Source organism: Benincasa hispida, chromosome 8, assembly GCF_027475165.1.
Source record: "Benincasa hispida cultivar pf3 chromosome 8, pf3_genome.v1.1, whole genome shotgun sequence".
In the NCBI taxonomy this organism is placed as follows: Eukaryota; Viridiplantae; Streptophyta; class Magnoliopsida; order Cucurbitales; family Cucurbitaceae; genus Benincasa; species Benincasa hispida.
This window is the reverse complement of record NC_143485.1, coordinates 48,680,847-48,697,791: the sequence shown is the minus strand read 5'-3', so window position 1 is coordinate 48,697,791 and position 16,945 is coordinate 48,680,847. Positions and strand designations below refer to the sequence as shown.

Sequence of the window (16,945 nt, the reverse complement as noted above, 5' to 3'; positions counted from 1 at the left end):
GGGAGCTAATGATGCTAACCAAAGGACCTATCCTTATGACAGGGCAGATGCAAATAGGAGACTTACAGACCCTTGGATAAGTAGCTTAAGATAGTGAGTGACATGTTTTTATTAATAATTTTCGTAAGTATTTCATAAATGATTTTCGGCACATAGACAGTAAAAAATGCTATTTTTGTCATGATTTCCTCAACGCATGCCTTAAACGTCTATTGATCACATGATCCATTATTTTCAAAGAATGTGATTTTACATATGAATTTAGCATATTTTTGTCATGATTTCCTCAACGCATGCCTTAAACGTCGATTTTCTCTCTCTCCATATTTCATAAATTTTGCTAGAAGTTCCTGGTCATAAAACAACTCTGTTGTGTATGTGACAAGTTGTGTTCATGACTTCTGCCCAAAACTCGAAAGTTATATGTTTGACATGCAACATCGCGCGAGCCATCTCCTAAAGAGTTCGGTTCTTCCTTTCCACAACTTTGTTCTGCTAAGGAGTGATGAAGGCTGAGAATTCATGTGAATTCCAGTTGACTGGCAGAACCCAATAAACTGAGAGTTCTCAAACTTTCTACCATGATTACTTCAAATTCGTATCATATTCAAAAAAATTTTTGCATTGTAATTGAAGACAGAGAGCTTGAAAAGCAAAAAAATATATTTGATTTATCACGTAAAGAGAACCCAAGTGTATCTGAAGAAGCCATGAATAATAACTAAAATATATCATTTGCTTCCCCAACTCTCTGATTGCATGGGACCCATAAGATCCATATGAAGAAGTTCCAAATGCAAGATGAACCAAAGTAACATGTCTGCTTGTGAGGAGTATGAGTTTGTTATCTTGATTGACATTCGTCACATATAGTTCTAGTGGAAGTAGGTAAAAAGGGGAGTCCAAGTATAACATTTTTTCTAAGAGCCTTCTATAGTGTTTTCATGCTCACATGCCCAAGGCATTTGTACCATACGTTAGCTTCATCTTGCCTAGAGAGATGGCAAACTGTGAAGAATTGTTAGAACTCCACAAATAATAGATACTAGAAGAGCACGTACCTGTCATGACAAGAGCTTTGACATCATCTATAATAACACATTTATCTTTGGTACAACTCACATTCAACCCTTCAACTTATGCTAATAAGATTGACCGAAAGCCCTTCAACCAACTTTACACCATTCAATTGTGGAAGACCCGAGTAATTTAGTTTTCCCTTCCTAATGATCTTACCACAAGCACTGTCACCAAAAGTGACATTTTTTTAGGTGACAGATTTAAGATAAGACAAATAGCTTTTTTCACTAGTCATATAATGAGAGCTTCCACTATCGAAGTACCAATCTTCTTTGACATAAGATCTGAGGGAGGTCAAGACAACATTACATCTGTTCTGAATGTTCTTCTCTCTCCACACCTTTTTATTTTTATCTGTCTTTGACGGTAATTATGAAAGAAGTGGGGAGCCCTTATGGAATAAGTGGGACTGTGAAGAACTTTCAATAACTAATAGCAAAAAGGATATTTATGTCCCACTTTGTCACAATAGTGACAAATCCATCTCTGTCTGAATGTATGGTTGTCTTAATTGGATTTCTTGAGGAAATACCTGTAAAACCATGGGACTCTATTTATAGAGTTCTAACAAACTCAATCTTTTGCTTCCCTTTAGTCTGGTTATTATGCTGACTTCCTTCTTTTGAAAAACCAAGCCCAGAGTTGTCACCAATTATCTTTTCTTTTGTCAAATTTTTTTCTAAAGACTTAGTACTAGTGTCCAACATTTTGACATTGTTGCACACTGACTCCTTCTCAGCTTTAACTTGAGAAAGTTCATGCTTCAATTCTGCAATGGTAGACACAAGCTTGTGATTCTTAGCTATCAAATTTTCAATTCTTTCTTTTTACACATCAAGGGCTTTCTGATTGTCTTTCCATTTGAAAAGTAGGGCAGGATAAAAAGGATATGTAGACCTATGACTTATAGCATCGTGAGCCTTTTCTACGTACATGTCATACTCAGAAATCTAGCATGAAGAGATGTCAGAAGAAATGTTACTAATAGTGCCTTGACATCTTCCTCTGAGTCACTACTGTCTTCAGATTCAACATCAGATAGAGTTAAAACATAACCTTTACTCTATTCCTTTAGAAAACCAGGACATTTATCCTAGACTATAACTGCCACACTCTCTGCATTTGATATACTTTTCATTTTTGGGCACGAAATTACTTGACTTGTTAGTTTCCTTCTTATTATTATGAGGTCTGAATTGTTTGTAGTTGTTATAAGTGGCAGATCTCTTACCGAAACTTTTGAAAACACATCTAAGCTGTTTTGAAAGTAACAATGTAGATTCAGCAAGGTAATCATCTAACTCTCTATCAGGATCAACAAGCTCCTCTTTAACTGAGGATTAAAGAGCAGTACCTTCATTCTTCTTCTTGGTCTTTTCATTTAAGGACATCTTAAACGTAAACATGGAACCAAATAATTCATCTACTCTTAACTTTGTTATGCCTTGAGCTTCCTCAATGGTAGTAACTTTCATAACAAATCTTTTAGATAGTGACCTAAGCACCTTCCAGATGACTTTTTCTTTCCCAAGAGCAAATGACTCATTTGCAATGTCTAACAGCCAAGTATCAACAATGGATTCTTCATCATGCATTCTAAGGCTCTCAAACGTTGATGTCAATAATGCAACTTTGACATCTTGACTTTAGTAGTCCCCTCATGAGCAATAGATAAGATATCCCATGACTCCTTAGCAGAGATACAAGTATTACTTAGTTTGAATATGTTGCGGTCTACACCATTAAATATGGCGTTTAAGGCACGAGAATTCCTCAACGAAGTTTCATCTTCTTCTGCAGACCACTGGGATTCTAGCTTCAAGATTTCCATCACTAGTTACAACAACCTTCCAAGATTTGCTGTCAATTGACTTTAAAAAGGCAGTCGTTTGAGCTTTCCAATATAAAAGTTTGTTCCATTTAGTACAAGACAAGTGGTAGAGCCACCTTCTTTGATCCCATCCATGATTGAAACACCTGAGGTAAAGGAAAGATAATCTACTAATATTAAAGTAAAAAATACTAACTGCAAGTAAACAAGTAAAAACACATAGAAGTTGGTAACCTAGTTCAGTGATGAATCACATATAACTGAGGGAGGGGGGGGGGGGGGGTAGAGGGGAAGCAGTGTGCTCAGGAATGATAATCTACTAATATTAAAGAGTTAAGCAAGTTATAATGTATCTGTAATACATGGCCACTGCAGTGACTCACATAGAGCTCAACTCACTGATCACTTAGGCTCCCCCTAGATGTGAGACTCCCTCTCAAGTGTACTTAGGCTCCCCCTAAGCTTGAAAATATTAGTGTTGATCACCTCGGCTTCCAAACGATGAATGAGACTCCTCTGATGATGATATCTTTCCTCAAGTCAGTGAACTCCTATCACTGATGAATCTTAAGATCCTCCTATGATGGAGAACTCCTTCTCCAAACCTGAGTCTTAAGCTCACAAAATTCCAAATCTAGGATTCCATTAGACATAATAAAAATTATTTAATTTGAATACTAGTATGAGCCTTTTACATAGAACTTCGGTTTATTTTAACTTAATATTCTCAACTTTTATTTATTTTAGCAAATGTACTTCTAAAAATTACTAAAATACCAAAACAAATCAAAGGAAATTAGAAGTATCCACTAGAATTTGAAGGATTAAACTTATAATTTAACATTCATTAAAACTCATTTCCTTAATAACCTCTCTTTACTCAAAATTCAATTATTAATCATCTTCAACAACCACGCGCAAACCTACCTTTGACGTGGACATGGGAACTTGAAATTTTTTGTTTTTTTCTTTAATAATCGAGATATTACGTTGTTGTTTTTTATTATTATTATTATATTTTTTGTAATTAATGTTGGAAAAATAAAATTAAAATAAAAATAAAAAAAGATTTGTTTTCTTCTTCTTCTTCTTCATTTTTTTAAAAATCTTTTTGATTAGTTATATGATTGCTGCTTTTTAAATAAGACATTTAAAATCAAGATTAGATTGACACCCCAAAGTTGACAGCATAAAATTAAAGGTTAAGGATCTCAATTATTTTAAGGTTCAATCATTATCTCTATACAATCAATTATTTATATCTTTTGTGCCAAACTCCAGCCTATATTATCAACCAATTATATATTCCTCATTATCAAAAGAATTAGATATGTATTAACCAAACCAATCTTCATCCAAAATAATAGCAATAACAATAATCTTCATTATCTGATTTTTCTTCATTTTTTTAATTCCTAGTTGGTCCACTTTTACAAGTATATAATAAAAAATAAAGAAATAACTTAGTGTCAAATGGGGTCATGAACATGCATGAGATCAAGTATTATAACTATATAATTATATAGTATTAATCAATGTTTAATCAATGTTTAAGTGTTTGGGTTGACATTTTTAACCCCTAAGTTATACTCCTATTGATCTTATGCAAATGTGATTAATCAAATTGTATGCGATTCTCACTAGTTCTTTCAAACACTTTCAAACACAATCGATATGATATGTATTACGAACCCAACTTCACCTCGTTTAGTGACTTTTTTTAAGAAAAAACAAAGTAAAATACCTAAACCAATTAACTATGATTAAGCTAGTGCCTTTAATTGCTAAGTTATACTCATGTTTCGTATTTTATCGATTGTTATATGATTCTAACTTCGGCATGATAAGCTTCTTTAAAGTCGGTCAAAGATAAATCCCAGGTTCCATTCCGATCTTCTCACAACCGATTTGATACCGATCGTGGCAAAGATAGACTTATGCCAAGGGGAGTTTTAATTAGTTTGTAATCTTACTATGATTAATGTCACAAACTTACACATCTTTCACATTAAAAGAAAAAAATATATATGAAAAAAAAAAAGAGAAGAAACAAGAAAAGAAGACAAAAGGATGGGTTGGAAATGGAAAGGGAGGATGATCTGATGGGAAATATTTGTCAAGTAGTGAGGAATCTGTAAGGATCCACAAGCCATGAACATGGCCTAATAGAGAAAACCCACGTGAACTCTTTTTTCCTCCATGGGTAAAACTTTGAAGGTCACTGTCAGATTCATAAATATTTTATAACCATCTCTTCAAACCTAACAAAAACTTTACTTTTTGGGCAAGTTTTCGGAGTATTTAGAATAGAACTATAGATGTCAGTGATCTCTCTGTTTTTTTTTTTTTGGTTTATATCAGTGTTGAATCTTTCTCAGGAGTTTTGGTTAAGATGGTTCAAAGGGGTGGCTGTAGATCAATGTGGAGAAGCAGATGGCAGGGATGAGTTTCCATTCTCCAAAGCATCTAAGGCAGTGTCAGTATAGAGGCCTGCTGTATTTTCGGTATGTGCTGCCCGGGTTGGGGTTGATCTCAATAGACTTGAAGGTTGGGTTGTAACAAAAGCATTGTCAGATGTTTGTTCTGTGTCCGAATGCAGGTTAGAAAGAGCGCTGAGATCGAGATTTGGGAAGACCGAGGAGCGGCATCGAGGACATTTAACATTTAAACGAAGCCACTCGTCGATACATTCAACATGGAAATTGTGTGCACACGGCATACCACGAACCTGCATGAAGTAAAAGTGAATAAGAATTGCACCAAACTTTTTGTATATAAATATACATATATCCGTGAATAACCAGACCACACACACTTCGACTAATCTCACGGGTCGACCAACTTGATCCTACAACATTTAGGTTTTAAGAAAACTCGTAGGATATTAAATTCTACGTAAGTGGCTACTATAAATTAAACTCACTATCTAAATCCTTTATATCCATGACCCTCATTGACTTACTAGGCCAACCCACGATAGTTAATTGTACCAAAGAAGTTCAAAATAAGATAACAGGCAATGTAAACATTTTGAGATGAATGATGAAATATGAAACAAACAGTTTACCTCATTCCCTACATGGAACTCTTCAAGGCAAATAGGGCATTCACTGCAATCGGTTGGGACAGCCTTCAGCCTAAACTTTGGAAGTTCCTGGATGAGAGCTTCCACAGCTTCCCTCTGCACAAAAATCGCCCTTTCAGACAACTTTGTGCCGCCGACTATTGATTATAGTGACAAACCAAACCACTGCTTCATAATAAGCAAAGAAAGAGCGATCCTACAGATTTTCCAGTACACATTCTCAAGGTAAAGAAGTTCCACCCAGATTTCTTCCCACATTACTCTTGATCTTTGCAAATGTAACATGTTACAGGACCTTAACATACGGTTTGCAAAATAACGATTATAGAAATAGGCAAGTGACATTGCTTGAATACATGTTAGTACAACAGATCCATAGCTAACGGCAAAACTTTTCCATATGCACTGATTTAAGTTTCGAACATTTACCTGAGCCGAGGTTAAGAACAGCCCGGGATGGTAACCAGTAGCATCTTGGCCAATGCCTCGTATTTCCAGTCCTGCAGCTTCATATGCCCAATCAGGAACTCTAATCATGTCGATCAGTACCTGGTAAGCAGGAAAATGGCAGTCAGATACTTATAGTGTAAAAGGGCATATGATAGAACTTTTGCAGTTTTAAAGTAGACCATTTGATAAAATGACAATGCCCGAAAAAGAAAAACAAAAAGATACAGGAGTCTAGAAAAATACCAACCATTCCATAGTTCAAAACAAAAAGTTTCAAGCTTACCCCATATTCTGATACTGGCATGCCTTGTTGGGCACGAAACAAGTGTGCTTGTCTACGCGCTAACCACTGCATAAGACGGTTTAAGAGCCGACAAGAAAAGCAGTTAGTATCAAACAAGAATAATTTGAAGCACTAAGTTTGTAGTTAGCACTTAGCAGAAAAGATCAAGTTAGAAACAGACTTAAGGATAGCTCTATCACATAGTGTGTGCCTCAGAGCCTCAATTAATAGCCTAAACTTGCTTAAAATTCAGTAAAGTAACAAACAAGCAAAATCTAAGCAAGAGAATGGAGAAGTATACAAAAGATGAATAACCTTTCCAACTGACATGCAGGCAATGCAAAGGAGGGCACAGTAGCTGAAAAGCAACCAAATGAGGAAACCCCATTTCTGTCCTTCTTCAGGCAACTGCTTGCAACAACAAAACAAACTAAATAATCAAAATTTGTAAATAGATGTGTTGACCAATGTTAACAGAGGGGGATAATATAGCTTACACAATCTTTAGCATCTCTAAACCACAGGGTACCAATTACAGTCCAGGCACATAGAAAGGGGTAGAGCAATAGAGAGAGGACAGAAAGAACCACAACTCTTCCACAAAACCGAGCATATCGCTGCTGCCATCCAAAATCTCTAACGAAATTCAAATTCAACAGTAAGAATAAGGCACCCCTTATGAATCTGAAATATACTATAACAGAGGAATTTAGATGCCTCTCCCCACAAGTTGCATGTGAGAGAGTGAGTATATGGAATTTGCCATACAATAATAAGAAGAAACTCAAAAACAATCTAGAGGGAAAAAAATCATAGAGAGATAACAAGAGAAGGCCTTACAATCCCATTCCAGCTGAAAGTGCATTATCTATGAACAGCAAAAGGCGAAATGCAAACACAGAGGTATAATCAACCTGAACGAAGAAAGTGAATATACATAGCCATCAGAAGCAAGCAATCATAAATATATCTTAAGGCTTCTATCGCTTCTTTAAAACTTGAACACATACCACAATCCATATGTGCAAAGGATACGTACAAGTATTGTACCTTCTCCAATTGATGGTCACAATTATTCTAACAAGCAAAACAGTTAAAGAAAATGAAGAGATAAAATGAAAACCTCCATAAAGAGCCAAAAGGGTTATTATATATATCAATGAAACTTATATATCATTTAAGTACTGAAAAAGCTCAAGTAAAAAACACAAGTAGGGGTTAAGGAAACAAGAGTTTCTAGTTGAACAGCTTGATTTCAGAGAGAATGCAAGAGAAAGACACATGAAATCCCATTACAATTTTCTAAAAAGAGTTAAAAGCAAGCCTAAATAGCAACAGCTTCCATTAAAATGGCAAAGGATACATACTAGTAGCAAGCATAGACAAGAAGAACCCATCGTACCTGAAAAATCCCAAAATACTCAAGCAACTGAAGAAACCCATCAACATAGGTAAATTTGCATTTCGATAAAACGATGGGGGGAAGAGATTTACCATTTGAAATCGACTCCTCGAATAGCCATATCCAAAAACTAAAACAAGAAACCCCAAAAACAATCGGAGCTGCCAAAAATGGCTAAAGGGTCACCATGTGAGGAAAGGAAAACGATTGAAGAACCACGAGGGAAAGGGAAATCAAAGAAGAACTTGAATTTTTAGCTAGAAATTCTTTCTGGGGTTGAATCATCGATGAACAGAGAGATGGGAAAAGAAAAGATTATGGTGAGTGAAAAAGGGTAGAAGGGAATGGATCCCGTTCTGCCATGGGGTTGAGCAGTTATCTGATTTCTCTGCAGCGTTGCTTATACAACTGTAAAGCGTAATGACTGCCATTTCAGAGCATAATTGTAACCACAAGTCTGCAAATTCAAATATCTACCCTTATTAAAGTATGTATCCAACTTTTCTTTTTTCTTTTCCTATTATTTTTTCCATTTTCTTGTAAAAAGGAAAGTAAATTTTAAATCAAACAACTTTTAAATTTTAAGTTAAACCCTGTTGAACCAAAATTTAATGATGAAAAATGGACAAATTACAAGCTGTTTAAGAGAGAATCAACAATTCCGAAAAATTTGAATAAAAACTCAGATGAAATTTATTTACAACAATTGGGCGTGGGGTCACAGAGAAATTCAACAGAAGCAAGTTGCTTTCATCAATGAGATTATTGCAAAAACTAAAGATAGTGACTTTACTCCAAGCCCAACAAAGAAGCCCCTCCAAAATGTTTTCTTTTTTCCCTTTTTTTCCATCTCCTCTTCACTTTTTTAACATGCCCCATAATTCAAAACACTGTGGTTCCTTTTTTCTTCTCTTATAAAATCTCATTACATTTCCCAGAAAAGGAAATCACAGGGCACACTGAAATCCATATCACTTTGTATGATTTGGTTTGTTGTTAGAAACTAATAAATTATGAGGATCAAATTGAATAATGCTCCATATGAGTGCATCATCAATCTCAGTCACCACCATAAAGTAGAGATTGAAGAAAGTTGATAAAATGTTAAATTAGGCATTTAGCAATGATTAGTAATGAAAAGGAAGATGAAATAAAGAAATAAAATGCATGCAAACTTAGCTATCAAAATCAGGAAGCAGTGGTCCAGCTTCAGCCTTCAGCAAAAGAGGGTAATGAATGCTAGTTATTTAGAGACAGGTAAGGTGTGTGTGAGATATTCATATTATAGCAGAATCAAATAATAATAATAATAATTGACAGTGATGTAACAGGAATAAAGAAATTATTTTTATGATTTTTTAACTTTAATGTCTCAAATATAAACCTATCTCTCCACCATCTAGCTGCCACTTGTCAAGATGTGATTTATCAGCCAACCAAAAATTTAGCTTTTCTCTTTAAAACTGTCGGCTCTAAGTTAAAACTTACACTAATTAGTGTCTGTGTCTCATAGAATATAGCATAGTTTAAGGTACTCATAACAAATATGCTTTATTTAGGATATAATCAATGTGTGAGTATATTCAAATAGCACCTTGATGTTAAACTTAAACTTTAAATAGTGTTACTTTTACCTCTCTAATAAAATTTTGTTTGAAAGATCATTAAGAAAAAACAATCTCTTAAAGAATTGAGACATAAGCTTAAATTGATAAGCTTTTACGTTTAAAGCTAGATTTTTTTTTTCCTGTTTTTGGTTGAAATTTGACAACGTTACTCCATGGTTAATTTGTGTATTAACTAATTTTAAATTTGTACAAAACTCAAATTTATTGGAATTAGGGAGTTCATGAAGTTAAGGGTAGAAATTGATTATACCATTTTTAGATTATTGTTTGTCACTTAGTAACTAAGATTTTGTTTCGCAAAAGAAAAGGAGATATATAATCTATATTATCAAACTATTCCACAATGATCAAATCTAGCATTAAGGTCTTGCTTGACTTGTTTAAATTCTGGTTTAGAACACTAAGGAGATACAGCAACTATGAAATTGAGCCATTGAAGATAACAATGAACAATTGTACTTCATCAGAATCAGAGGTAATTTCTTAGCCATCCCCTGTATATAACATAGACAAGAATGCTACGTCAATTACAATTAGGAGGGTTTAAACATTTATATACAGCTGAGGCTGGTTGCTTATAGGAAGGGATGCTGCGTATGTCAACGAAGCGAACCTCCCCAGGAGCAAAGGAAAGATCATGGTGCCTGAATTCGAGACGAAAGAAAACCAAGTTGTCAATTATTCAGATTTCACAATGAAGAGATCATGCTTATGAGAGAAGCTTTGGATATGCAGCTACCTTCGCAAGTCGAGGCCGATTAAACCAGCTTGAAGAACTGTCAAATTATCAGAATCTGGTGAGACAATAATGATAGTATCACCAGAGTATTGGGTTTCGAGAATCGACATCAGTTGTGTTACACGAACAAAGACATCAGATACGCTCTCATTGGGAGTACCATCATCTATTGGAGGAGGCTTGATATTTGAAGAGATGGTATCTGAAGCATATACCTGTTGTTTTCAAACATATTTCATGAGCACAATGAAACAATTCACCATCTCTAGACAAAAGTTTCAAGCCAAACCTTGGTTGCATTGGCCTACAAATGAACGTCTATTTATGTTAATAGTTCAAGAAAGAATTGTCTCATTTCTTGTCCATTATTTCAAATCCATTCACTTCTAGGGTTATGAGGAAAACGAGACTTGCTAAATCAAACAATCATATCAACTGTCAACTGTCAACTCTAACAAAAGATTGAAAGAAACCATACTTCTGACACAGAATCCAATCTCTTGCCTTCATAAGCTCCAAGCCCACGGGCATCAAGAAAACTGTATTCGGGAACTATATAACTGAAACCAACAGAAGAGATTTGGTAAGCAAAGATTTTCCATCCAACACATGATAACAATCAGAGAAACAACAGAGCCAAGCTTTGAGCGAATGAAACATTCACTTTGCTACACCATACATTTGCTTCCTAAATCATTGTGACCATAAATTGTCATTGAATCAATGGAATAGTTAAGGTCTCATTAGTTTGATAACCATTTTGTTTTTTAGTTTTCTGTTTTTTAAATTTATGCTTGTTTGCTCCTAAATTCCAAGCTATGCTTTTTCACATTTCATGAACCCTTGAATTCTTAGTCAAATTTAAAAAACAAAAATAATTTATTGAAAACTACTTATTTTAGTTTTCAAATTTTGGTTTGGTTTTTCAAAACATTCGTGAAATGTGGATTTAAAAAAACACAAGTGGTTACCAAATTAAACTAACTATTCATTTCCGGCCAATCCTTTTTTTGAGACGAGAATCAAATTTTATTGATGAATGAAATAAACGGAGTTTAGAAGGCTCCCCATGATACCAATACGTGAATTATAATAAAGCTCTCCATTAGAAATCAACAAGAAAGACTACAATCTCTAAAAAGGTGTCTACATTTACACCAATATAAAACATATACTTTTTTTTAAACAAAAACAAAACTTTTCATTGAAGAAATAAAAAGTGACTATTGCTCAAAGTACAAGGAAACAATAATAAGTACACAAAGAAATACAATATCCTTTATGTACTTAAAGTAATATATAACATATACTAAAATCAAATCCAACAAGCTTTCAAAGTTGAGAAAATGTTCAGAATATTCTTCCACCAAAGATATCCAAAGAAAACTTGGTCTATAGCTAGAGATGTCCACGGGGCAGGGCGGAGACCCCCGCCCCCGCCCCTGCCCCCTCCCCCCTATTCCATTCCCTATCCTCGCGAATTTCCCCACGGGGAAAAATTCCCACCTTTATTTTTTCTCTAACATTTTTTTTTTAATTTCAATTAAATATATTTTTTTTTTACAATTCTTTAAACATTTTCAATTGAATTTTCATTTAAATGAAATATTGTCAATTTTACTAATTAAAACAATAATACACATACAATTTGAAAAATATAATTAAAATGCTAAATTCTCATAATTTGTAAAGATTAAAATTCAACCTTTAGAGTATCCTACCTTAAATATTACAATATCTAAAGAATTAAAGTAATAAAAATCTTGAACTTAAATAATTAAAAACATCCATAATTACCTTAATAAAGTCTACAATATTAATATGAATATATATATATTATATATATATATATATATATTAAAAATTTATAATTAATATACAAAGTTGGGATGGGGCGAGGAAACGGGCAGGGTCAGGGACGGGGAATATATTCCCCGTCCCCGGCCCTGAATTGTAAATGGGGAACAAAAATTCCCCACTCTCTCCTCCATTCCCTGTGTATTCGGGGATTCCCCGCCCCGTTCGGGTCAGGGACCCTAAATTTTTTGGATATCTCTATCTATAGCAAGCTAAAAAGTAACCACATGGGTTGACCTAGTGGTGCTAAATAAAGGGCATGAGTTTGATAAAAGGGTAAGAGAGAATGAGTTCAATCTATTCTGGCCACCTATTACGACCCCAAGTCTCAAAGCACATGGCTGGGTGGACAGCCAAGGTGGAGTGAGCAGGATAGCAAATTCAAGCATGCTGGCTGGCGTGCACCCCCTACAAGTCAGCAGGTGCAGGCGCGTGCCCCATTGGATGTCACGCATACAGACAGCGTGCACAAGTGCACAAGGCAAGCATGCACACGCAAAGGGGCGGGATAGTGCATATGGAAGTGCAGGCATGTGTGTGAGCAGCAGGCTGCACAGGGCCGCGCAGTGCTAACACTTGGGCAAGCATGGATCTTAACGTCTCTCAAAGACATTTTGAAGGCAAAATGACTAAGTGTGGACAGAGAAGCATTGTGAACTCTACAAAGGACACTTAGAGTGGGAAGAACTTGCTCCACAAGTCAAGGAAGCTTGAAACCAAGTGGGTGAAGGACTAGGTCAAGTTGGTTGAACATTCCTACACTTGAGGGAACAAGAAAACGTGGGAGATTTCTGGAGAGAGTTAGTTCCTTCTCTTGGACCTAAAGTAAAGGAAGATTTGGTCTTACTTGTTTCTAAAGTCAAGGAGATGACTTAGTCTTGTTTTGCTCCTAAAGAAAGGGGACATGGGTAGGCTTTACTATATTTAGTAAAGAGTCTTCCCCAAGTTTCTCAACAACTCTTAAAATGGTGGGAAGTAGTTAGGAGTTGGAGATTATATAAAGGAGACTTCAAGTTGGTGGAAGGACATCCAAGGAGTAGAAAGACAAGAGGTATCTTCTCCATATAGAGAGGGTAGAGCCTTCCCTACAACACATGGAGTGGGAGAGAAGGTAGAGTCTTCTCTATAACACTTGGTGAGGAAGAGAAGCGGGATCTTCTATACAAGGAGAAGGGTTTGTGAAATCCCAACATACTTCTCCATCACACTCATCCTAGGCAACATGGAGTTGAGGGATTCCACGAGGGGAGAGACTCCTCTATGGAAAGGGCTTAGGCTACAGGTTGTGTAGTCAAGTTCCTACGGGAAGAGTGGGGTTCATTAAGGGGAGTCTTGATGAACAACTTCAACGGGTTGTTGGAGTGAAGCCATGGGTAGGCTTAGCCACACATAGTGTGCGGCCATTGTAGGCTTATTACCTAGGGTCAATGCCATAGGGTGCTGGCACGTAAGAGTACACGCATTGTAGCACTATTCCTATATATGTGATTTGTATATAAAGGTTGGGAAAGAGGTTCCCGTAAAGATTGGCTTGGTGTGCTGACTGCTGTATATGCATGTTTGCTTACTCGTCCAACGACATTCGTGTGAACCTTACAAGAGGTTGTTGAGAGTCACGTCCCAAGAGGGGTTTGGGAGAGTTGAGGAGAATGACTGATTCCGCACTAACAATGTGAGTGAACCATGCTGCAATGAGGAAGGCTGGCTAAGGGGTGTCCGGCAAACTAGTATTGCAACCCATGCACATGGGTGGGCGACCTAGAGAACCCCTTGGTGCCGCGTAGTATAAAGGTCAAAATTTTATATTTGAATATTAATCCCATGACACCACCTATCTAAGATTTAATATCCTACGAGTTTTCTTGACACAAAAAATATTGTAGGGTCAGGTGGGTTATCAAATTTACTCAAGATGTGCATAAATTGATCCTGACACTCACAAATTAGTTGTGCTTTAATATAGCAAGCTAAAAAGTCCTTTTTCACACCATGTAGAGGATGGCCCACAAGAAGCTAGAATACTAGAAATGTTGTTTGGCAAAACCATGGACCAACCAATCAAGCAGTGGTACCCAATGCCCTGGAGCAAAAGAGCAATGTGCAAAGAGATGACCAGTATGCTTTGAATTAGAAAAACACATCAGGATTCACGCACTAAGATGGAGAGAGGGTGAAATGAGACACATTCTCCTTTGTCATCAATAAGCTATAATAGAGGATAATTGGCTCAAACAATTTTCATACTGCCACAACAAAATCTGGTTCCATGGATGCAAGAACATCAATGTTCAAGACAAAGGTAAAAGTGGATTGAGTTTCCCAAAATACCAGTAGACATACCTTCGATTCACACCATTAACTGATGCAATAATCTCTGCTGCTTGATAAGCTCTCTGTGTAATAGAGGGCCAAATCCAACAACCATTCCCACAGGCCCCCATTTCCTTCAATTTAAAAGCTGCTTTAACAGTTTGCTTCTTCCCTTCCTCAGATAATCCACTATCAACAGATGTCTTCGCAACTGGGTTTGTGTTAATTATTCCAAAACTATCGAATTCAGACTCCCCTGCCCTCACCAGAAAGTACCTTCACACACCCCATAAAAAATGTTCACAAGCAAACAAAAATTAGAAGCAAATTTGGATGATTACTAGCATCAGAATCGAAAATTCTGCAGTGTATTAACTAGGGTTTCCATCAATCTCTTTTTTCCCAATTTCCAATAGACTTAAATCATCCTAAAATGCAAAAGAGGTAAAACCCTTTATAACCCATTTATCATCATCCTCCAAAAGCCAAATAAAACAGGGAAAAAATCTGGGTTAGTGAAATTACCGATTGACGAGACGAACAGGGGGCATTTGAAACAGACCACGAGCTTCAGCAACCAAATCAGAAGAACAGGGCAGAGTAAAATCGATAAAAGAAGGGGTAAAGACAGAAAGCAGAGTGGTAATCAGATGGCGGCGGTTGATAGAAGTCTGAAAGCATGGGGAGGGCTTCAATGGAGGCTGAAGCAAGCGTGGGCAGGGAAGGGCTGCAATCGAAACGGAGGATGACGCGTACATTTTAGCCGACGGCGGCGGCGGAGGCGGCGGCGTGTTGGCCAAAAATCGTCAATGGAGATTCCTATAATCTCAGCCTTATCTCTCATTTTCGTTTAGTGTTCACAAATGCAAATGCCCACCATCGATTCTTTGCCCAAGTTTGATAGATGTGATGGATTTTTTTAGAAAATGGAGGATTTTTGTGGTTATTTTTATTTAATTTCTCAGGATTTTTATGTTCTTCACGTGGTGGAATTGACGGTTGACCGTTGACCTTCTGAATTTTAATGGTCTTTTCTCAGTTTATGATCGATCCATGCTCATAAATTTGGAATTTTCACTAAAAAAAAAAAAAAGGGAATATCCACATTCTTAATTTAAAGATTTTTGTATGGATGATCCTATCTCAACACACGCTAATAAAGAATATCTTACTCCTAAAAAAATAATGAAAATTAATATTTTGTTTATGTCGTAAAGCACTTAACAACCTGATGCTTAGTATCGCTTTAGGGACATCTCACCCATCGTGGAAAGATCATAATCCTATCCTGATATTAACATAGTTTTTTCATTGTAAATTTCTACGACCAAATTTTTCTGTTCAAAGGAGGATCTCTCTTCCTTTTTGCAGGTAGTATAAAGGAATATACTGTAAACTGATAAAGCTTTGTACAATGAGAGTCGGGACTACTAGTATTGGTATAAATAGTGAAAATAAAAGTCACTAGTTCCATAAGTATTGGATACCTTATAATACAAAAAAAAAAAAAAAAAAAAAAAAAGAGAGAGAGAAGAATGTTAAATTATTTTTTAAAAAAAACCTTGAACTTTACACTTCGTGTAAAAAAAAATGTTTCAAAAGTTTTAAAAAAACCTTTAAACTTTCGGAAAGAGTTCAAAAATACCTTTGTCATTAGTTTTGGATAGAAACTATTAAACTTTTGTTTCAAAAATACCTCCGAAATTTCAAAATGTTTCATAAATAACCTTAACTTAATAAAAATTTAAAAATACCTCCACTGTTAGTATTTGAACAGAAACCATTAATTCCTCGTGACTAAAATGTCTTTAAAAATAAAAAATAAAAAATGCTCCTAGTGATCAATTTGTTTGAAGTTTTCTTAAATTCGAAAAGAACCAATTTAAAATAAATTATATAGACATCCTCATTTTACTCATATGTGTACTCTTATATTTCTCTTAATTTTCTAATTCTTAGCTTACACTAATTTTCTAAACAACCAAAATAAAAACCAAAGTTTTAAGTTAGAACATAAAATACCACAAAATTTCAATTCCAAAATCGTAATCTCCACTTGCAACATACCAAAACGATAAATAGTCAAACTAAAAAAGTATCCACCTAAATTGTGTTGGTTCTTAGGAATTTTATATTTATTTTAATTCTCAAATAGATTATCAAGTAAAAGAAGTTGTTGGGACGTTTCGGATGCAATTCGGGCTTAAATGGAGTAATTAGCATAGGCAAAACGGTGAAATCGAGCAAGGGAAGGCACGACGTTGCTTAAACGCTACGACA

The 16,945-nt window shown here is 35.6% G+C and overlaps 2 protein-coding genes across 6 annotated transcripts; both read right to left on the bottom strand.

Moving 5' to 3' along the window:
• Positions 1–4,846: 4,846 nt before the first annotated feature.
• Positions 4,847–9,386, bottom strand: LOC120083663 (E3 ubiquitin-protein ligase SIS3-like). Of its 5 annotated transcripts, none has more exons than XM_039039495.2 (10): positions 8,224–9,386; positions 8,093–8,131; positions 7,740–7,806; positions 7,570–7,643; positions 7,227–7,365; positions 7,045–7,137; positions 6,730–6,795; positions 6,426–6,545; positions 5,979–6,092; positions 4,847–5,639 (listed from the first exon to the last, which is right to left on the bottom strand). In XM_039039495.2, the coding sequence occupies exons 1-10, from the start codon at positions 8,250–8,252 to the stop codon at positions 5,328–5,330; spliced, it is 1,053 nt and encodes a 350-aa protein (XP_038895423.1). In that variant the 5' UTR covers positions 8,253–9,386; the 3' UTR covers positions 4,847–5,327. The 5 variants fall into 5 exon arrangements, with proteins under 5 accessions (XP_038895423.1, XP_038895426.1, XP_090173035.1 ...); XM_039039498.2 differs by having other exon boundaries at positions 8,097–8,131; positions 8,224–8,590; XM_090316909.1 differs by having other exon boundaries at positions 7,769–7,806; positions 8,224–8,504.
• A 727-nt stretch (positions 9,387–10,113) lies between these two features.
• Positions 10,114–15,610, bottom strand: LOC120082439 (Phosphoglycerate mutase family protein). The gene is made up of 5 exons (XM_039037606.2): positions 15,191–15,610; positions 14,696–14,941; positions 10,977–11,058; positions 10,499–10,713; positions 10,114–10,403 (listed from the first exon to the last, which is right to left on the bottom strand). The coding sequence occupies exons 1-5, from the start codon at positions 15,421–15,423 to the stop codon at positions 10,283–10,285; spliced, it is 897 nt and encodes a 298-aa protein (XP_038893534.1). The 5' UTR covers positions 15,424–15,610; the 3' UTR covers positions 10,114–10,282.
• Between the last annotated feature and the right edge of the window lie 1,335 nt (positions 15,611–16,945).